Raw genomic sequence first — 21,486 nt, forward strand, 5'->3', positions numbered from 1 at the left:
GGTGTGTGTGTGTCTGTATGTTAGGGGTGTTCAGACCTTTAATAGGGCTAGGAACCAGGCAACCACACCGCGGAAAGCTTGAGGAGAGGGAAAACTACCAGACGCCAAGCAGGAGGGTCAGGGAAGAGACAGGGTGGGGCCACTACCGGGTTAAAGACTTGTAGTGGGTGGGGCTACACGTAGGGCCGAGACGACCGGATTTCCGGAAATCAGAGCCGGCACACGTGACTTTTGTTTGCAGAAGTGGGAAGGTACCCTAGGCAGCCAATCGGGGAGCGCTGAGTCTCTGTCCAGCCAATGAGAAGCCAGGTTGTTTTAGCGCCTCGCCCCTCCTCTCCTGTCCGCGAGCCTTGGGTATCTCCAGCTTTTTTCCGCCAGAGCTGTTTCCGGCCTCTGCCCACCATGCCGTTCCTAGAGCTGCACACGAATTTCCCCGCCAACCGAGTGCCCGCGGGGCTGGAGAAACGGCTGTGCGCCGTCGCTGCCTCCATCTTGGGCAAACCTGCAGACGTGAGCGTGGGCCGGGCGGCACTGGGCGAGGGGAAGTTGGTGGGCCAGGGGTCCGGCCTTGTCCCTGCTCTGCCTCCGTAACAGCGACCCCGATCCCTTTCCCCAGGGACCACCCCCCACCCCATTCCGCAGGCCAGGCTCTGACTTTTCGTGCTTCACGATCCCGCGGCTCCCCCTCCGCACTTCTTTCCCTTGTCGCCCTCCCCAGTCATGACCCGGACGTGACCTTCAGGGACCTCGACCTGTATTGGGATCCCTGTCCCCGCGAACACTGCGCGTTTCGGCTTTCGCGCGCTCGGGTCGGGACCCCAGACGTAGCCCGACTGGCTCCAGCTTCGGGTAAAACTTTTCATGTCCCCCTCAGCTTGTGAACGTGACGGTACGGCCGGGCCTGGCCAGGGCGCTGAGCGGGTCCACCGAGCCCTGCGCGCAGCTGTCCATCTCCTCCATCGGCGTAGTGGGCACCGCCGAGGACAACCGCAGCCACAGTGCCCACTTCTTTGAGTTTCTCGCCAAGGAGCTAGCCCTGGGCCAGGACCGGTGCGCAGGGGTAGTAGGCCCGGAATATTATTCTAAAACACAATCAGAGTACTCCATTCCTGCTAACAGTTTAAAGCCAAACACCTAGACAGGCCATTTAGGCTTCTGAATGACTGGGTCTTGACCAGGAGAGCTGCTGTCTAGGTTTTCTCCTCCTGACCAGTTCCTCAAGAGAAATGCAAAACTAGTGATTAACAGTAAGAGTCAGGCAGGGCGCGGTGGCTCACGCCTGTAATCCCAGCACTTTGGGAGGCCGAGGCGGGCGGATTATGAGGTCAGGAGATCGAGACCATCCTGACTAACACGGTGAAACTCCGTCTCTACTAAAAATACAGAAAACTAGCCGGACGTGGTGGGCGCCTGTAGTCCCCGCTACTCGGGAGACTGAGGCAGGAGAATGGCGTGAACCCGGGAGGCGGAGCTTGCAGTGAGCCGAAATTGCACTACTGCACACCAGCCCGGGCGACAAAGCGAGACTGTCTCAAAAAAAATACCAAAAAACAAGCAAAAGAAAACAAAACAAAAACAGTAAGAGTCGTCCCAACGCAGTGGCTTATGCCTGTAATTCCAGCACTTTGGGAGGCCGAGGTAGGCAGATCACCTGTGGTTGGGAGTTCGAGACCAGCCTGACCAACATGGAGAAACCCTGTCTCTACTACAAATACAAAATTAGCTGGGCATGGTGGTGCATGCCTGTAATCCCAGCTACTCAGAAGGCTGAGGCAGGAGAATCACTTTAACCCGGGAGGCGGAGGTTGTGGTGAGCTGAGATTTTGCCACTGAACTCCAGCCTGGGCAAAAAGAGCAAAACTCCTTCTCAAAAAAAAACAAAAAACACACACACACAAAATCCAAAAACCAGTAAGGGTCATGTCCTGGGAGGCTAACTCAGCCGACTGTTAGGTCACCATGCTTATAGCCAAGAAATGTGGGATGCTGCTGGGCCCTGAGCGGTCAGATAAACTACTTTCTCTGATAATTAGAAGGCTATAGGAAATGTTTTGTTTTGTTTTGGGTTTCTTTGTGTGTTTTTAGAGACAGGATCTTGTTCTGTTGCCCCAGGCTGGAGTGCTATGGCTCAATCAGAGCTCACTGCAGCCTCGAACTCCTGGGCTCAAGCAATCCTCCTACCTCAGCCTCCCAAGTAGCTAGAACTACAGGTATGCATCACCACGCCTGACTAATTAAAAAAAAAAAATTTCTTTTGGCTGTGTGCGGTGTCTTGGCACCCGTAATCCCAGCACTTTGGGAGGTAGAGGTGGGAGCATCTCTTGAGCACAGGAGTGCAGGGCTAGCCTGGGCAACATGGCAGGACCCTGTCTCTACAAAAATAAAAAAGAAATGAGCTGGGCGTGGTGGGGTGCACCTGTTGTCCCAGCTTCTTAGGAGGCTGAGGTGGGAATATTGCTTGAGCCTGGGATGTCAAGGCTGCAGTGAGCCATGACTGTGCCACTGCACTCCAGGCTGGGCAACAGAGTGAGACCCCATCTCTGAAAAAATATTTTTTTGGGGAGCCAGGCACAGTGGCTCATGGTAATCCCAGCACTTTCGGAGGTGGAGGCGCACAGATCATTTGAGGTACAGAGTTTGACACCAGCCTGGACAACACGGTGAAACCCTGTTTCTACTAAAAATACAAAAATTAGCCAGGTGTGATAGTGCGTGCCTATAATCCCAGCTTCTGGGGAGACTGAGGCAAGAGAATCGCTTGAACCTGGGAGGTGGAGGTTGCAGTGAGCTGTGATCATGCCATTGCACTCCAGCCTGGGCAACAGAGCAAGACACTATCTCAAAAAAAAAAAAAAAAAGTTTGTTTTGAAATCCTGGACTCAAGCAATCCCCCCAACCTGGACCTCCCAAAGTACTAGGATTATAAGTATGAGCTACCACACTCAGCCACTTTTTTTTTTTTTGAGATGGAGTCTCGCTCGGTTGCCCAGGCTGGAGTGCAGTGGCGCGATCTCGGCTCATTGCAAGGTCCGCCTCCTGGGTTCATGCCATTCTCCTGCCTCAGCCTCCCGAGTAGCTGGGACTACAGGCACCCACCACCACGCCCGGCTAATTTTTTGTATTTTTAGTAGAGACGGGGTTTCACCGTGTTAGCCAGGATGGTCTTGATCTCCTGACCTCGTGATCCCCCTGCCCTGGCCTCCCAAAGTGCTGGGATTACAGGCGTAAGCCACCACACCCGGCCTCAGCCACATTTATTAATTTCACTCTTGGCAAACATCAGGGGGAAGCTGACCCACACGGCCTGGGAAGGGGGATTGTCTTTTGCATAGAGACCATGACCAGGTCTGGGACAGAGGAAAGTCAAATAAATCACACATTAGAGTTAGAAGCAGAGGCTCAGGCTGAGCCCAGGTTTATTATCCAAAATCAAAATGAAATGCAGTGATTAAAGGACACAAGGCCTCAGTGTGCATCATTCTCATTGTGGCTTTCAGGCGGCTGTGGAAGACAGGGTGGGGATGGTGGCTTCGGGAGGTGAGGTGCTCTGGGACTTGGGCAAGTCTTAGGCAAGCCATTCCTGCTTTCTGGGCCTGGCTCCCATGGGCCATTAGAAATGAAAATGCTTTGTGGACTGCTGAGGACGGTGCAAGGGTGAGGTTTCCCAGCTCACCGGATCATGGCCAGCACCCAGGGCATCAGCTTCTGCTTTATGGTGGGGTCTGCAGGTGGGAAGTCCTTGGCCTTCAGAATGACCTCATGGGCCTCCTGGAAGAGGTCCTCCCCCACTGCTGCCTCCACGCGCTGCCGCCATGTGGCCAGCTTGGGTCGGCCTTCGAAGACTTGGCAGCCAGCACCCACGGGCTGTGGGGAAAAGGGTACAGACTGGGGATGGATGGTTGTGAGGGCAGGGATGGGCAGCATCTGATTTGGGGACCACAGATCTCCAGGAGGGGTTTGCACACACACTTAATTAAGCACAGTGCCATAGCCCAGTGTGGCAGCGTAAGCAGGACTTCAGCAACTAGCCAGGGCCCCCTGCCTAGTGGGTCCATCTGCCCACAGCACTCACATGCATCAGCTCCGTGATGGCTACGAGGTCAGCTAAGGAGATGTGAGGACCAGTAAGGAAGGCCTTGTTCTGGAGGAACTTGTCCTCGAGCAACTGCAGGGTCACATCCAACTCTGCCAGGGTGGCTGCCAGTGTCTGGGGAGATACTGGCTCACCCAGGAAAACAGGGAACATCACCTGGGGATTGGGCAGGCAAAGTCTGGAGTTAGTGGGGTAGGGAGTTAGTTTTGATTTGCATTTCCCTAATGATTAGTGATGCTGAGCATCTTTTCTTTTCTTTTTTTTTTTTTGAGAGTGAGTCTTGCTCTCTCGCCCAGGCTGGAGTGCAGTGGGGCGATCTCGGCTCACTGCAAGCTCCGCCTCCCGGGTTCACGCCATTCTCCTGCCTCAGCCTCCCGAGTAGCTGGGACTACAGGTGCCCGCCACCACGCCCAGCTAATTTTTTTTGTATTTTTAGTAGAGACAGGGTTTCACTGTGTTAGCCAGGATGGTCTCAATCTCCTGACCTTGTGATCTGCCTGCCTCGGCCTCCCAAAGTGCTGGGATTACAGGCGTGAGCCACCGCGCCCGGCCAAGCATCTTTTCTTGTGCTTGTTGGCCAAAATGATAATATTCTCAACACATTGGGTTAAGTAAAATATATCAATTTCCTTTTACTTTTTTTTTTCTTTTGAGACAGTGTTCAGCTCTGTCACCCAGGCTGGAGTGAAGTGGCACCATCTCGGCACACTGCCAACTTTGCCCCCTGGGTTCAAGCAATTCTCCTGCCTCAGCATCCTGAGTAGCTGGGATTATAGGCACAGGTCACCAAGCCTGGCTAATTTTTGTGCTTTTAGTAGAGACAAGGTTTCCCCATGTTGACCAGGCTGGTCTCGAACTCCTGACCTCAGGTGATCCACTGCCTTGGCCTCCCAAAGTGCTAGGATTATAGGCATGAGCCACTGTGCCTGGACTCTTTTTACTTTTTAAATGTGCCTACTAGAAAATTTAAAATTACGTATGTGGCTCACTTTATACTTCTATCAGACAGCACTTGACTAAATGAACTAAATTCCAGAGAGGCATAAGCCGTTCCTAGATGAGCCACTTTCATTCCAATTTCATTTCCTTGGGCCCAAGCAGGCTGGGAGAAAGACTGTCACAGGCATGGGCTTTTCTGACTGAGCAGCAGTTTGGGAACTGGGGGCAGGGATGAAAAGCAGAGAGATCTTATAGGCAACATCGTAGCTGGTGATTAGATTCCAAAGCCATGCTAGACTGAGCTAGTGACCTGATCTCACATTCAAGATATTTGAAACCAAAGATAAACTGAAACCAACTAAACCTGCAACCCAGCCCACCTCCTGATTAGCTTCGAAGAGAACAGCCTCACATTCTGGCTACCTGACACAGGGAAGTGCAAGCCCTTTCTTGGGGGTGTTTATTATGCAATTTAATCTCTGCTCTTCTTTTATCATAATGTCTGGCACACAAGAATACATCATGAGGCCGGGCATGGTGGCTCATGCCTACGATCCCAGCACTTTGGGAGGCCGAGATGGGAGGATCACCTGAGGTCAGGAGTTCAAGACCAGCCTGGCCAACATGGTGAAACCCTGTCTCTACAAAAATACAAAAATTAGCCAGGCATGATGGCAGGTGCCTGTAATTCTAGCTACTTGGGAGGCTGAGGTGGGAGAATCGCTTGAACCCAGGAGGTGGAGGTTGCAGTGAGCCAAGATCGTGCCATTGCACGCCAGCCTGGGCAATGGAGTGAGAGTCCGTCTCAAAAAAATAAAAAATAATGATAATACATCATGAGACATGCAAAGAAGCAGGCAAATGTGACCCATAATCAAGAGGGAGAAAACAACAATCAATAGAAATAGACCCGTAGGCTGGGTATGGTGGCTCATGCCTGTAATCCCAATACTTTGGGAAGCCAAGGAGGACGAATCACTTCAGGTGGAGAGTTCGAAACCAGCCTGGCCAACATGGTGAAACCCGGTCTCCACTACAAATACAAAAGTTAGCCAGGTGTGCTGATGGGTGCCTGTAATCCCAGCTACGCAGGAGGCTGAGGCAGGAGAATCGCTTGAGCCTGGGAGGTGGAGGTTGCAGTGAGCTGAGATCGCACCATTGCACTCAGCCTGGGTGACAGAGTGAGACCCCGTCTCAAAAACAAAACAAAACAAAAAAACCAGACCCACAGAACACCTACGTGTTGAAATTAGTTGACAAGATTTTTAGGTAACAGTGATAAATATGTTAAAGAATTTACAAGAAAAGACAGATAAAATGGATGAACAGATGGTGAATTTCATCAGAGAAGTGGAAATTCTAAAAAACAACCAAATGGAATTTCCAGAGCTGAAAAATACGTATCTCAAACAAAGAATGTATTGGATGGGCTTAACAGCAATTTGGCACAACAGAGGAAAGAATCTGTGAAGGCAAAGACAGTCAGTAGAAATAATCCAAAACTGAAAAGAAGAGACTGGTGCCTGAGCACCTTTGGGGAATGCTCTCGCTGCCGCCCCCCACACTCCCAGCCTCACCTTATGCCACAAGGCCCGGAGGCAGCTTCTCCGCAGAGTCGTGTGCTGCCATGCCAGGTACTCATCCACACGGGCACGGGCCTGCAGGTCCTGAGGGTACCAGTAGTCAGGGACCTTATATTTGCGCGTCAGGTAGAGCAGGATGGCCACACTGTGGGTGTGGGGGTCATGATGGGTAAGGGAAGGGCACTGTGCTGGGTATTTCATACATAGTCGCTTTTTTTTTTTTTTTTTTTGATACGGAGTCTCGCTCTGTCGCTCAGGCTGCAGTGCAGTGGTGCGATCTTGGCTCACTGCAACCTCCGCCTTCCGGGTTCAAGTGATTCTCCTGCCTCAACCTCCCAAGTAGCTGGAACTACAGGTGCGTGCCACCATGCCTGGCTAATTTTTTGTATTTTTAGTAGAGATGGGGTTTCACCATATTAGCCAGGATGGTCTCGAACTCCTGACCTTGTGATCTGCCCGCCTCGGCCTCCCAAAGTGCTGTGATTACACGTATAAGCAACCGCACCTGGCCTTTTTTTTTTTTTTTTTTTTTTTTGGAGACAAAGTCTTCCTCAGTCACCCAGGCTGGAGTGCAGTGGTGCAGTCTCAGCTCACTGCAGCTTCAATTTTTATAGGAGTGCACCACCATGCCTGGCTACCTTTTTTTTCTTTTTTGTAGAGATGGGATCTCACTGTATTGCCAGGCTGGTCTTAAACTCCTATCCTCAAGCAATCCTCCAGCCTTGGCATCCCAAAGCGCTGGCATTATAGGCATGAACCACTGTGCCCAGCCCACTTCTTTAACCTTTCTGACAATTTGCCAAAGTATTAGCCTCATTTTCCAGAGAAGAAAACCAGGCTTAGAAAGGCAGAGACTTGCCCTAGGGCACACAGCTCTTAATGGCAGAGCTGAGAATCTTTCTGAGGCTAATACCCAAGCTTTTCCTACCACCAGGCAAAATCCCACAACAGAATGTCTTGCCAAATGTTTAGAGACAGTTTCTGATCAGAGAACCAGAGAGAGCTTCCAGGAGAACGGGGCATCAAAGCTGAGCTTTAAAGAAGCTCAGTTCTTTCCATTCGGTATCCACTCTCATCTGCTGGGATTCCGACCAGCCTCTGATGGCCTGACTGTTCAAAAAGGCTTCCGTGTCCCTTTGTTCTTTCTGTCATTCTTTCTGCCAAGAATCAGCTCCTATCTAAGCTGACTGGGGTAGTTTGGCTTCCTAAAGTACCACTCAGGAAGCACTCCTGCAGCTGCAGGATCCTAGAACAACAGAACAGACAAGGCCCCCTGGCACTCTCCTCCTTCCCTGGGTTTTGAGGGCCGCCATGGTGATGAGATGAGCATGGACCTGGAAGGACACAGGATGTGTCCATTTGGAGACACAGAAAAGCTTTCAGGAACTTGGGGTTTCCCAAAGGTTGGGCATGCAGGCCAAAAGGGCAGAAAACCTCTGTATCTGCCACTGGCCTATATTCTCTTTTAAGCTGGGGCTACACGCGTGTCCCAGCTTAACGACTCCGTTGTCTGTGCAGGGTGCCCAGGAGCTCCTTTTGCTCCCAGCCAATTGTTCAAGCCACCTCTGAGGAGGGCTGCAGGTCTCTGTGAGCCACAGACCTGAAGGTGAGAGTAGTGACAGAGAAATGCAGCGATTGCACATTGACTCTGGCTGGTACCTGGGGGTCACAACGCTGAGTGACACAAGGACTCAGGACACCTGGGGCACCAGGGAGGAAGAAGGGCCCTGGCAGAATGTCAGAGGAATTCATCGGAGGTGCGTCCATCCTGAGATTCAGAGATGAGCTTTAAAGCACAAACTCCAGGTTCTTGTTATGGGAAGGGTGACTCTGGTGACAAAAGGGGCAGAACTGGGGAAAGATTGGCCTTTCCTGAAGAGGGTTCAACTTCTTGGGACCAGCTGTGATGTAAGATGTCCATATCTGGTGGCTCTTCCATGGGGAAGACCCATCCTGGGAAGCTGCAGCCCACAGATGGAGCCACCGGGCAGCCCAGATGCCACTGAGCCATCGCCACACAAGCTTGGCCAGAGGCCTGCCCCATGGTGGGCAAAGCTGCCATCGTCCTCTGGCCTACCCTGTCTCAAGGATACTCTCACCACTCACCAGCAACCAAAGCACTGGTGTGGAAGTAAAGTAGATATTTGCTTTTCTAATCATCAGGGTGAACTGGAATAGCAGGAAGGCAAGGGCCTGGGGTCCAGTACTGACTCTCTGCAGGATGCGGGGCACAGAGACTCTCTGCCTCTGAAGACTTTAGTTTCCTTGTCTATGAAATAGAGGGTTAGAACAGGATGGTTCCAGCAGGCCTGGCAGCAGTCCTAGGGTCCCAGTTACCTCTCCGTCAAGGTGAAGTCCCCGTCCTTCAAGGCTGGCACCTTCTTGAGGGGGTTCACCTGGGCAAAGGCATCGCTTAAGTGCTGACCTGGGAAGAGTCCAGCATGGTGGGTGGTGGGAGGAGAACGCTGAGCCCGCCATGGCCTGTGCCCCTCCCTGCAATGCTCTGGCCCCAGTTTCACAGCTCTTCTTCCCACCAGTCTGCACTCCTGGTTGGCAAAGACTGGAAGGGCCCCTGCGGGAGGAGGAGACCACTCCACCGGCTGGTACAAAATAGACAACACCCCTTGCTAAGTCCTGTAGGCACAGCCTCCTCCCACAGGCTGCCCCTCTGCAACAGAGCTCACTGTGCAGGGTGTGGTTCCTGGACCTTTGCATGCACCCTACCCATCTCCTCTTTCCACTATTGCCAGCTTCATGAACTCACAATCAGAGCACCCCAAGCTGCACGATAGGTCACCTGAGGGGACTGACTTACTACCTTGTCCCTTCCACCATTAACTCTAAGGCAGGGTCATGAAACACAGAGAAGTGGTCTTTTTCTGGTATCTACCTACTTAGAAGCAAATTCTACTGGCCCCACCATGTCCCTTTGTTCACCCTGCCCTGGGCACTGTGGAGCTGTGTGTAGCATACCTGCTACCACCCCCGTGCCCCAACCTTTTATTCCCCTTACAGTTGGGGTCTCACTATGTTGCCCAGGCTGGTCTTGAACTACTGGCCTCAAGTAATCTTCCTACTTCGGCCTCCCAAAGTGCTGGGATTACAGGTGTGAGCCACCGTGCCCAGCCTGCTACCCTCTCTTCACCCTCCCTTCAGACTGTTCCTTCACCAGGAAAACCCTCCTCTGTCTCCTGGGAAAACACACTTCCCTCTGCACCACTACATTTGACAACCAGCTTGGACGTCCTCTTGTCCCCCATTCCCTTTCCTCTGCTCCACACTCTGCAGAGGAAGTCCTTGCGCAGGACAGTGGGCAGTTTGCAGAAGAGATTATGTGGAGAAGTTTCAGGCAGAGGGCCAGCCATGGAGTGGGAGCCCTGGGCAGAAGGCTTAGCCAAGTAGAGTCGCCTTACTTGCCCCACCAGCCATACCTGGATTCTGCTTCCAACCCCTCCTACTACCCCACCCTGCACTGGGCCTGGGCCTGGGCCTGCCAGCTGAGTCCTCAAGGGCCTTGGAGGCATGCTAGAGAAACAAAACAGGGTGTAGGGCTCACCAAGCCCCAGGGTCCCCCTGCTGCTTCCAGCATCAGCAGCCCGGGGCAACCTACCTCCCCAGCAGGAACAAGAGGCAGAGGACAAGGTTTCGGGCGGCAGAGGTTGCAGTGAGCTGTGATCCTGCCACTGCACTCCAGCCTGGGCGACAGAGCGAGACTCCGTCTCAAAAACAAACAAATAAACAAAATGCCTTGGGCCAGGCACAGTGGCTCATGCCTGTAATCCCAGCACTTTGGGAGGCTAAGCCGGCAGATAATTTGATGTCAGGAGTTCGAGAACAGCCTGACCAAAATTGTGAAATCCCATCTCTGTTAAAAATACAAAAAAATTAGCCAGACATAGTGGCACACATTTGTAATCTAGCTACTCAGGAGGCTGAAGCAGGAGAATTGCTTGAACCCGGGAGGTGGTGGTTGCAGTGATTCGAGATCATGCCACTGCACTGCAACAAAGCAAAAGCAAGACTCTGTCTCAAAAAAAAAGGAGGACAAGGACAAGGTCCGAGGCAAAACAGGAGGAACAGAGGAAGGAAGGGACAAAGAGGGACCCCAATGCAGACTGGACGAGTGCAGAGGGCAGGGATGGAAAGTCACGTCCTGAGCTGTTTGCTGTTGCAGAATCTCAGCAGCTGGGCCATAAAGAAGGGACTTGACGCTGTCCCAGTCTCTACACTTGGCACCCTTGACCTCTCTCATCCCACCTTTCCCTAGGCTGAGGTCACACCTGCTTTCATTTTGTTTTTTAATTTTTTTTTTTTTAAGACGGGGTCTCGCTAGATTGCCCTGACGGGAGTGCAGTGGCTATTCAAGGGCACCATGATAGTGCACTGCGGCCTGGAATTCCTGGGCTCAAGCAATCCTCCCACCCCAGCCTCTCGAGTTGCTGGGACTACAGGCGTGTGCCCCTGCATCCAGCTGCGCCCGTTTTTGTCCTCCGGTCTGGCTTCTCTTCATGATCCCCACCCCTTTATTCGGCCTCAGGGGAACCCCGTGGTCTATTCCGTGAGACCGAGCAGAGTTTGGGGGAGCCCCGACTCTTGGATCTCCCTGCTGGCTCACCTTTCTCTGTTCGGTCTCCAAACCAGACCAGCAATGGCCCCAGGAAGAAGGTGGCGCCGGGAGAAGTTCCCTAAGCTATGTATGCCTACCTGTCCCCTTCCTGACTTTTCGGTTCCCCAAACCCGAGGCTGGACCTACCTTTAATCAGATCCACGATGCTCAGCTCGAAGGGAATGTCGTTCTTCTTGGCAAAGATATAAACAGCGCGGCAGGGCTGGGACAGCAGGTCCAGGTACAGCTCCAGGCCCATAGTGGGGACCGACCGACCTGACCGGAAACCAGAGGGAGTCAGCAAACTCCAGTGCCAGGACTCGGGTCTCGGACCTCAGACCACGCCCCTGCGGCTACGCACCCCGACCGCTGTGCCCCATTGGGCGGCACGGACGACTGGGACACTCTTTAGTCCAATTGCGGGCGGCGGGCGGCCTGTCTCAGGGCTGGGCCCGCCTGGCTCCTGCGGGATCAGGGCGGGTGGCCAAGAGACTGTTGTCCCTCAGGGGGACGCACAGAGAGGCCCCAGTCCCATCCCTTTCGTGCCTGGCTCGCTCATTTCACTTAGCATAATGTCTTCAACGTGCATCTGTGTTGAAGCGTGTGTCAGAATTTCCCACCGTCCGCATTTTAGAGGAGGAGACAGACACTGAATGATTATAGACCCAGAAAGTCTGGCTCCAAAGTCCATCCTCTTGGCTCAACACTACAGAGTCCTTGGTGCCAGCAAGTGGCAAAGCCTCAGGGCTTACGTTCAGTGTTTTGTGGTCACTCGCTTCACTGCAGTCGCACTCCCTGGAATGTCACAGCCTTGGTCTTCCTGCCCCTGCCAGCACAGTGCCATCTATCGCATTCCCTGGGTTTATTTCTTCCTTTCTCCAGGCCTGTGTTTCTCCATCTTTAAAATGACAGGGAAGCTAGAGCCCTCCAGAGTCCTTGCAAGTCCACAGCCCTGGATTCATCTGCTGAGCCGTAAGCCCAGGCCTGCCCCTTGCTGCCATGGAGCCTGTCAAATAGTATCAGGGTCACATGTCATTTTCTAAAACGAATCCCACTGAAAGTGTGTCAGCCAACGCATAATGTTTTCTAGAGAATAAGGAACATTTCTGCAAATAAAGTGGAAGTAACAACTATTTTATTTTATTTAGATAGAGTCTCACTCTCTTGCCCAGGGTAGAATGCAGTGGCATGATCACAGCTCACTACAGACTCCAACTTCTGGGCTCAAGCCATCCTCCCATCTCAGCCTCCCCAAGTAGCTGGGACTACAGGTGCGCACAAAGACGCCCAGCTAGTTAAAAAAAATTTTTTTTCTGTAGAGGCAGGGTCTCACTATGTTGCCTAGGCTGATCCTCCCACCTCTGCCACCTGCTGGGATTACAGATGTGAGCCACTACAACTGGCCAGTAATAATGATTTTTAACTGGAAAAAAAATTAAGGAAAGATGAGAAATTCAGATTTCCATGTTAAAGTTTTGAAAGGAGGTAGACACTCAGAGAAGGCAATGGCTGCCTTATCCTCACCTCTGGATAACTCCAGTCAGAGGCCCAAGGAGGAGCTGTCAGGATTCTGGTCCAAGGCTCAGCCTGTCTTTTAAGTTCAAAACCTAATTTGGGGCGGGAGTGGTGGCTCATTCCTATAACCCCAGCACCTTGGGAGGCTGAGGCCGGCGGATCACCTGAGTTCAGGAGTTTGAGACCAGCCTGGCCAACTTGGTGAAACCCCATCTCTGCTAAAAATATAAAAATTATCTGGGCGTGGTGGCATGCACCTGTAATTCCAGCTACTCAGGAGGCTGAGGCAGGAGAATCGCTTGAACTCTAGAGGCAGAGGTTGCCGTGTGCCAAGACTGCACCATTGCACTCGAGGCTGGGCGACAAGAGAGTAACTCCAACTAAAAAACAAAACAACTAATTTGGTCCACGTTTCAGGATTGATCATTTTCTTTGGGTCTGACTCACATAAACCAACTCACAAAGGCTGTATTTATTAATTTATAGAAAACAAGATAAAAGTGAGAGTGTGTGGGTTGGTTGGTTTGTTTGTTTTTTGACTTTGCCCCTCTCTATCACTCAGGCTGAAGTGCAGTGGTGCAATCTCTGCTCACTGCAACCTCTGCCTGCCGGGTTCAAGCGATTCTCGTGCCTCAGCCACCCGGGTAGCTGGGATTTCAGGCATATGCCACCATGCTCAGCTAATTGTATTTTTAGTAGAGACAGGGTTTCACCATGTTGGCCAGGCTGGTCTTGAACTCCTGGCCTCAAGTGACCTGCCAGCCTCGGCCTCTCAAAGTGCTGGGATTACAGGCGTGAGCCACCGTGCCCGGCCTAGAAAGAAGAGAAAAGTCATTTAGACAGAATGCTCCCAACCATTGCTCAGTGCTCTCTTGGCAGTGTAGTCTCCTAGGAAGCCTCGTGGGTGTTACTGGCCAGGACCAGGTCCGTTCTGCCCATGCACAGTAAATTAATCACTGTGACATGAGTTTTGCAAAAGACTAAAGATTTATTCACAAGGGTGCCAAGCAAGGAGGTAGGATAATAGCTCTCAAATCCACCTCCCCAAAAATAAGGCTTAGGGATAAGCCTTGCTTCCAAGCAATAAAGCACAGACCCCAGTCACACTCAAGGGGAGGGGGCTATACAAGGATGTGAATACCAGTCTGCCTGCCTCGTGGGCCTACAACGCAGAAGGGCCATGCACTTGGTTTAAAACTTTGTTGTTGCTGTCTTGACATTCTTAACAATTTAAAAATAAGGGTCCCCACATTTTCATGTGTAGCCAGTCCTGTCCAAGGAGTCCAAAGAGGTCATGAGGGTGGACAGGGCACTGTCTCCTCTGGGCAGTGATGGGGCCACTAGCAGTTCTGTAGTCTCCTAGCCCCTACCCCAGGGCAACACCTTCCCCATGGTCTCTCACATTCTTTTTTTTTTTTTTTTTTTTTGAGACAGGGTCCTGCTGTTGCCCAGGCTGGAGTGAGTGCAGTGCTGCAAACTCAGCTTATTATAGCCTCGACCTCCTGGGCTCAAACAATCCTTCTGCCTCACCCTCCTGTGTAGTTCGGATCACAGGCACATGCCACCATGCTTGGCTAATTTTTTTGACTTTGTAGAGAGGGCATCACACTTTGTTTCCCAGGGTGGTCTTGAATTCCTGGGCTCAAGTGATCCTCCCACCTCAGCCTCCCAAAGTGCTAGGATTATAAAGATGTGATCCGCCGCCCCGGCCTCTCTCACATTCTTGACATTTAAAGTTACCGTCATTGACAAGGAACATGGGTACACTCCAATTTACTCAAGAAAAAAACTCTTTTCTCCATTGAAGAGATATGTGGCCTGGCTGCTTCCTACTCTAGTTGAGTCTTCTTTTTGTTTCCTTTTTCTTCTTCTCTCTTGTTTTTTAGAGATGAGGTCCTGCTGTGTTGCCCAGGCTGGTCTCAAAGTTCTAGCCTCAAGAGACCCTCCTGCCTTGTCCTCCCAAAGTGTTGGGATTACAGGTGTGAGCCACTCTGTCCAGCCTCAAACTGTGGTCATTAGATCAGCAGCAGCAGCAGCCTTGCCTGGGAGCTTGTTAGAAATATACTAACAGGCTCCCACCCCCAAACCCAGACCTACTGAATCAGACAGAGTCTATATTTTCATAAGATCCTCAGATGATCCAAATGCGCCTTAAACTTTGAGGAGCTTTGATCCAGAACCTGGGCTGGAGGCCCCTGGGGGCCACTCTGTTCCTCACAGACTGCAAGGTATGTTTTTTTCTTGCCTCTTCTCTCTGTCCCAATGTCTCCTTCTCTCTGTGTCTGACCCTGAGGACCCTATGACATCTTCCCAGGGGAGTTTCCACTGTCAAAGAGCTGATTCTCTCTTTTTTTTTTTTTTTTTTGAGACGGAGTTTCGCTCTTGTTGCCCAGGCTGGAGGGCAATGGCGTGATCTCGGCTTACCGCGACCTCTGCCTCCCAGGTTGAAGCGATTCTCCTGCCTCAGCCTCCCGAGTAGCTGGGATTACAGGCATGCATCACCACGCCCAGCTAATTTTTTGTAGTTTTAGTAGAGACAGGGTTTCTCCATGTTGGTCAGGCTGGTCTCGAACTCCTGAACTCAGGTGATCTGCCCACCTCAGCCTCCCAAAGTGCTGGGATTACAGGCATGAGCCACCGTGCCCTACTGCCAGAGGCCTGATTCTCTAGAATCTGATGGGCTCTTCTAGACAGCAATCTCTACCTGGGCTCTTGTTGAAGAAGCCAATCAGCTCATTGGTTGGAGGTCACATGATATAAAACATGGCCATCTTCCAAGCCCTATGTGTGGACAACGAGATAGGGACAAGTAGGCATATCACGTTCTGATACTTGGACCCACATCTGTCGCTGGGCCCACGTCTGTCCTCAGGCCCCCAGGATATACTTTTATGGGGAGTTTTCCTCCCTTCCCCCAATGTGGTCACTCATAACTTTACACCCAACAGTCAAACAGGAGTGGAAGCTACAGAGTTTCACGCAAACAATAGGCTAGGCTGTGGGACTGAGTAAAAGGCACTGGACTGTGGTAGGTCTTACTCCAAGATGGCCAAATGGAAGGGCTTTTAGCTTTCTTTGTTTTTGTTTTATATCCTGAGACAAAATGTTCAATTTCTACACTTTAGAATAAAAAGAGCCATATTTTATGTTTCATATTTTTTGTATGCTTCCTTTCATACTCTTTTGAACAATGCAATCATATTTTCATTATGAGGTATAATTCACATACCATAATATCCAGTCTTTCAAAATATACTTTAAAATTCAATTGGTTTAAAGCCAATTCAGTGGTTTTTTAGTATATTAACAAAGTTTTGTCACCATCACAATTATCTAATTCTAGATCATTTTCATCACCCCTAAAAGAAACTCTGTACCCATTAAACAGTCACTCCCCATTTCCCTCTTCTCCTAGCCCCTGGTAACCATTCATCTACTTTCTACCTCTGTGGACAGTAAGTATCTGCCTATTCTGGACATTTCATTCAAATTTGATAATGAAATATGTGACCTTTTATGACTGGCTTCTTTCATTTAACATAATGGTGTCAAGGTTCATTCATGGTGTAGCATATAACAGTACTTCATCCCTTCCTGTGGCTGAATTATATTCCATTTTATGTATACACCACATTCTGTTTATCCGTTCACCAGTTGATGGACTTTTGCATTGATTCTACTTTTCAGCTATTGTGAATCCCCATGCTGTGATGAACATTCATGTGCAAGTTTTTGTCTGGACATATGTCTTCAGTTGTCTTGGGTATACACCTAGGAATTGAATTGCTGGATAATATAATTCTATGTTGGCCGGGCACGGTGGCACATGCCTGTAATCCCAGCACTTTGGAAGGCTGAGGTGGGTGGATCACCTGAGGTCAGGAGTTCGAGACCAGCCTGGCCAACATGGTGAAACCCCGTCTCTACTAAAAATACAAAAACTAGCTGGGCATGGTGGTGCCTGCCTGTAATTCCAGTTACTCAGGAGGCTGAGGCAGGAGAATTGCTTGAAACCAGGAGACGGAGGTTGCAGTGAGCCGAGATGGCACCACTGCACTCTAGCATGGGTGACAGAGCAAGAATCTGTCTCCAAAAACAAAACAAAACAAAACAAAACAAAAACGAAAACACAACAAAACTAACCCATATATATATAATATGTTATATATACATAATAATATATTTTATATATATGTGTATATATGTTTAACTTTTGGAGGAATTGCAAGCTGTTTTCCAAAGTGGTTATACATTTTACATTCTCAGCAGCAGCACACAAGGGTTTCAATTTCTTCACACATCCTCAACAATACTTTTAATCTGTCTTTTCTGTTATACCCCTCATACAGTGTGTGAAGTGATATCTCATTGTGGTTTGATTGGCAATGTCTTGATTATAGTATCTTTGTACTAAGTTTTGAAATTGGGAAGCATGAGTCCTACAACTTTTTCTTTTTCAAAATTATTTTGGAGATTCTGAGTCACTTTAATTTCCAAATGAATTTTAGGGCCAATTTGTCAGTTTGTGCAAACAAGCCAAGTGGAATTTTAATGCAGACTGTGTTGAATTTGACATCTTAACATTACTACACCTTCCAATCATGAACATGGGATGTCTTTCCATTCATTAAGGTCTTCTTTAAGTTTTCCTCCAACTTTTAAATTATGAAAACATTTAAAATCCAGAAAATGAAAGGACTAGTACAACAGCACTAATATATGCAACCCCAGTTTCAACTTACTGTTTTTTGAACATAAGATACCAACATCATGACACCCCACCTAAGGACTTTTTAGCAAAACATTCTAATTTCTCTACTGGGATTATTGTTTGTTGTCTTCCTCCACAATAATGTGAGCACTAAAGGTAGAGACTTTTGCGTACTTTGTTCACTACTGCTTCCTCTGCACCAAAAACACTGCCTGGTTGTGGGTACTTTTCTAGTTTTAGGAAGGAGAAGACAAGATATAGGTCCTGACTCTGGTTCTGCCTCTCATTCATATGCTACTCCGAGGATCCCTTCCCCTTGAAGAACTTGTTTCTTCATCTACGAAATGGGGATAATACTACTACTCATCAGGGTGGTTGTGAGGATTAAACAAGGTAAGAGATGTAAAATTGCATGTTAGTTATCAGATAGTTTTGTTTTCCCGTCTAGCTCCATGAGGGAGAGGATTTGCTCTAGTCCGTCCGTCTGGGCTCTGGGCTTCTAATGGGCAGACACCTTCCTCCATGATGTTTGTAGCTGCAGAGCCTGGCACAGTCCCTCAAGACAAGCTTTTTGACTTGAACTGCTGATGGTCTTCCATGCACAATTCAACAGAAACCCAGTAGCATACACTTCCTTGTATGCACTTGCCCCTCTTTTTACATTTATTACACATTCATTGCTACCTAATAATCCCCGATACTTATCTTTTACTTTATCCAATTATTCAACAGTTTTCAACAGAAATACCTAGAAGAGAGATATTCCGACTTCATTAGACCCTGAGATTCTATTTTTAACATTTCTTCCATGGATTGTTGAATGTTTCCAATGATTGATCCACCTTCCCTTGGCCTTATCTGCATTCCAGATTTGGTTGTGTGTCCATCTCTGTGTTGCCAGACTTGCCTCACAGACCCAGCTTGAACACAAGATGGGTGCTTGCTGAAGAGCACGACTCATTCTGTTGAACCTGCATGCTTTCTCAGGTCAGATTGCTTGGTGGTGCGTCTTTAATTTCTTTCAACAGCACATTGTAGTTTGCTGTGTTTAAGTGTTGCTTTTCTTTGGTTAAAGTTATTCTAAGTATTTTTTTCTTTTTGATGCTATTGTAAATGAAAGTGTTGTTTTAATTTTGTTTTTGATCCTTTACTGCAAATGTATACTATTGATTTTTGTGTATTAATCTTGTATCCTGCAACCTTGCTGAACTTGCTTATGAGCTCTAATGGTTTTTAAGTGAGTTCCTTAGGAGTTCCTATAATGTCATCTGTGACTAAAGATAGTTTTACTTCTTTCTTTCCGATCTGGATTCCACCTTGTTCCTTTTTCTTGCCTAATTGCCCTAATAAATAGAAGTAGTATGAATGAACATTCTTGTCTTGCTCTTGATCTTGAGGGGAAACACTCGATCTTTCACAAGGAATGAAGTATGGTGTTTATAGGTTTTTCATAGATGCTCTTTGTCAGGCTGAGGAAGTTCCTTTCTAGTCTTCATCTGTTGAGTAATTTTATCATAAAAGGATGTTAGATTTTGTCAAATGCCTTCTCTGCATTAGGATGATCATGTGACTTTCTTTTAATATGAAGTGCTATATGGATTGGTTTTTGTACATTGAATCACATTTGTACTCCTGGGATAAATCCTACCTGGTCAATGTGTATAATCCTCTTAATATGCTGCTGAATTTGATTTGTTAATATTTTGCTGAGGATTTTTACATCTATATTTATAAGGATATTGCTTTGTAACTTTATTTTCTTATAATGTGTTTTTCTGTCTTTGGTATCAGGGTAATGCTGGCCTCATAGAATGAGTTGAAAAATATTTCTTCCTGTTCTATTTTTTGGAAGAGTTTGTGAAGGGTTGGTGTTAATTCTTCAAGCTTTTGGTTGAATTCACCAGTGAAGCTATCTGGTCCTGGACTTTTCTTTGTAGGGATTTCATTTATTGATTTATTGATTTATTTTTTGAGATGGAGTCTCGCTCTGTCACCCAGGCTGGAGTGCAGTGGTGCGATCTCGGCTCACTGCAAGCTCCGCCTTCCTGGTTCACACCATTCTCCTGCCTCAGCCTCCCGAGTAGCTGGGACTACAGGTGCCCACCACCACGCCCCATCTAATTTTTTTGTATTTTTAGTAGAGATGGGGTTTCACTGCATTAGCCAGGATGGTCTTGATCTCCTGACCTCGTGATCCGCCCACCTCAGCCTCCCAAAGTGCTGGGATTACAGGCATGAGCCACCACGCCCGGCTTTTTGGTAGGATTTTAAAAAAATTAATATTTTAATATCTTTACTTTTACAGGTCTATTCAAATTTTATCTTCCTTCTTAAGTCCGTTTTGGTAGATTGTATGTTTCTAAAATTTTCTCATTTCATCGAGGTTATCTCATTTGTTCACATACAATTATTCATAGTATTTCTTTATAAACCTTTGTACTTCTCTAATACCAGTAGTGATGTGTCCATTTTCTTTCTTTCTGGTGTCTGGTTTTTTGGTTTTTGTTTTTTTTGTTTTTGTTTTTTTTTTTGATATAAGGTTTTCCTATGTTACCCAGACTGGAGTGCAGTGGTGCAATCACAGCTCAATGTAACCTTGAATTCCTGGGCTAAAGTGATCCTCCCACCTTAGCCACCCAATTAGCTAGGACTACAGGCGCGCACCAACACACTCAGCTAATTTTTTCTTTCTTTTTTTTTTTTTGAGACGAAATTTTGCTCTTGTCACCCAGGGTGGAGTGCAGCAGTGTGATCTTGGCTCACTGCAACTCTGCTTCTTGGGTTCAAGCGATTCTCCTGCCTCAGCCTCCCGAGTAGCTGGGATTACAGGCGCCCGCCACCATGCCCAGCTAGTTTTTTATTTTTACTAGAGATGGTGTTTCACCATGTTGGCCAGGCTGGTCTGAAACTCCTGATATCAGGTGATCCGCCCGTCTCAGCCTCCCAAAGTGCTGGGATTACAGGCATGAACCACTGGGCCTTGCCTCCTAGCTAATTAAAAAAAATAAATAACTCTTTTTGTAGAAACAAGTCTCACTATGTTGCCCAGGCTGGTCTCAATCTCTTGGCCTCAAGTGATCCTCCTGCCTTGGCCTCCCAAAGTGCTGGGATTACAGGTGTGAGCCATTGCACCCATCCTCCACTTTCTTGGTGAATAATTTGAGTCTTATTTTTTCACTTGGCTATTCTAACTAAAGGTTTGCCAAGTTTTGTTGATCTTTTTAAAGATCCAATTTTTGGTTTCATTGATCTTCTCTATTGTTTTTCTGTTTTCCATTTCATTTATCTCCATTCTAATCTTTATTATTTCCTGTCTTCTTTTGGTGTTGGGTTTATTTTGCTCTTATTTTTCTAGTTCCTTAAGGTGTAAAGTTAGGTTATTGATTGAAGATTGTTCTTCTTTAACTTAGGTGTTTACAGCTATAAATTTTGCTCTTAGCACTGCTTCTGCTGCATCCTATAAATTTGGGCATGTTGTGTTTTCATTTTTATTCGTTCAAGATACTTTTTAATTTCCCTTGTGATTTTGTCTTTGACCCATTGGTTGTTTAAGAGTGTGCCGTTTAATTTCTATGTGCTTGTGAGTTTTCTAGTTTTCCTTTTGTTCTTGATTTTAAACTTTATTCCACTGTGTCCAGAGAACACCCTTTGTATGATTTCAATCATCTTAAATTTGAGACTTAGGACCAAATATATGCTCTATACTGGAGAATATTCCATGTGCTCTTTAGAAGAATGCTTATTCTGCCCCTGTCGGGTGGAACGTTCTGTTCATGTCTAGTGTGTGCAATTGGTTTACAGTGCTTTTCAAGTCCTCTATTTCCTTGATGGTCTTCTGCAGTTTTTCTATTACTGAAAGCGGGGGCCAGGTGTGGTGGCTCACGCCCCGAATCCCTTTGGGGATTCAGGGTGGCTCAGCACTTTGGGAGGCTGAGGCGGGCGATTTGCCTGAGCTCAGGAGTTCGAGACCAGCCTGGGCAATACAATGAAACCCTGTCTCTACTAAAATACAGAAAAAAATTAGCTGGGCATGGCGGCA

The 21,486-nt window shown here is 48.3% G+C and overlaps 2 protein-coding genes across 6 annotated transcripts; one reads left to right on the forward strand and one right to left on the reverse strand.

Moving 5' to 3' along the window:
• The first annotated feature begins 331 nt into the window (after positions 1 to 331).
• On the forward strand, positions 332 to 2,392 carry LOC747294 (D-dopachrome decarboxylase). Its single transcript, XM_001170336.8, has 2 exons — positions 332 to 510; positions 875 to 2,392. The coding sequence occupies exons 1-2, from the start codon at positions 403 to 405 to the stop codon at positions 1,136 to 1,138; spliced, it is 372 nt and encodes a 123-aa protein (XP_001170336.3). The 5' UTR covers positions 332 to 402; the 3' UTR covers positions 1,139 to 2,392.
• Positions 2,393 to 3,385: 993 nt separating this feature from the next.
• On the reverse strand, positions 3,386 to 12,351 carry LOC470264 (glutathione S-transferase theta-1). Of its 5 annotated transcripts, none has more exons than XM_525647.7 (5): positions 11,369 to 12,351; positions 8,953 to 9,040; positions 6,610 to 6,760; positions 4,073 to 4,249; positions 3,386 to 3,864 (listed from the first exon to the last, which is right to left on the reverse strand). In XM_525647.7, the coding sequence occupies exons 1-5, from the start codon at positions 11,478 to 11,480 to the stop codon at positions 3,670 to 3,672; spliced, it is 723 nt and encodes a 240-aa protein (XP_525647.3). In that variant the 5' UTR covers positions 11,481 to 12,351; the 3' UTR covers positions 3,386 to 3,669. The 5 variants fall into 5 exon arrangements, with proteins under 5 accessions (XP_525647.3, XP_009436239.1, XP_063664427.1 ...); XM_009437967.4 differs by lacking the exon at positions 6,610 to 6,760 and adding an exon at positions 10,226 to 10,334 and having other exon boundaries at positions 3,400 to 3,864; positions 11,369 to 11,561; XM_009437964.3 differs by lacking the exon at positions 8,953 to 9,040 and having other exon boundaries at positions 11,369 to 11,572.
• Between the last annotated feature and the right edge of the window lie 9,135 nt (positions 12,352 to 21,486).

The sequence above is a fragment of the Pan troglodytes genome, chromosome 23 (assembly GCF_028858775.2).
Source record: "Pan troglodytes isolate AG18354 chromosome 23, NHGRI_mPanTro3-v2.0_pri, whole genome shotgun sequence".
Taxonomy (NCBI): domain Eukaryota; kingdom Metazoa; phylum Chordata; class Mammalia; order Primates; family Hominidae; genus Pan; species Pan troglodytes.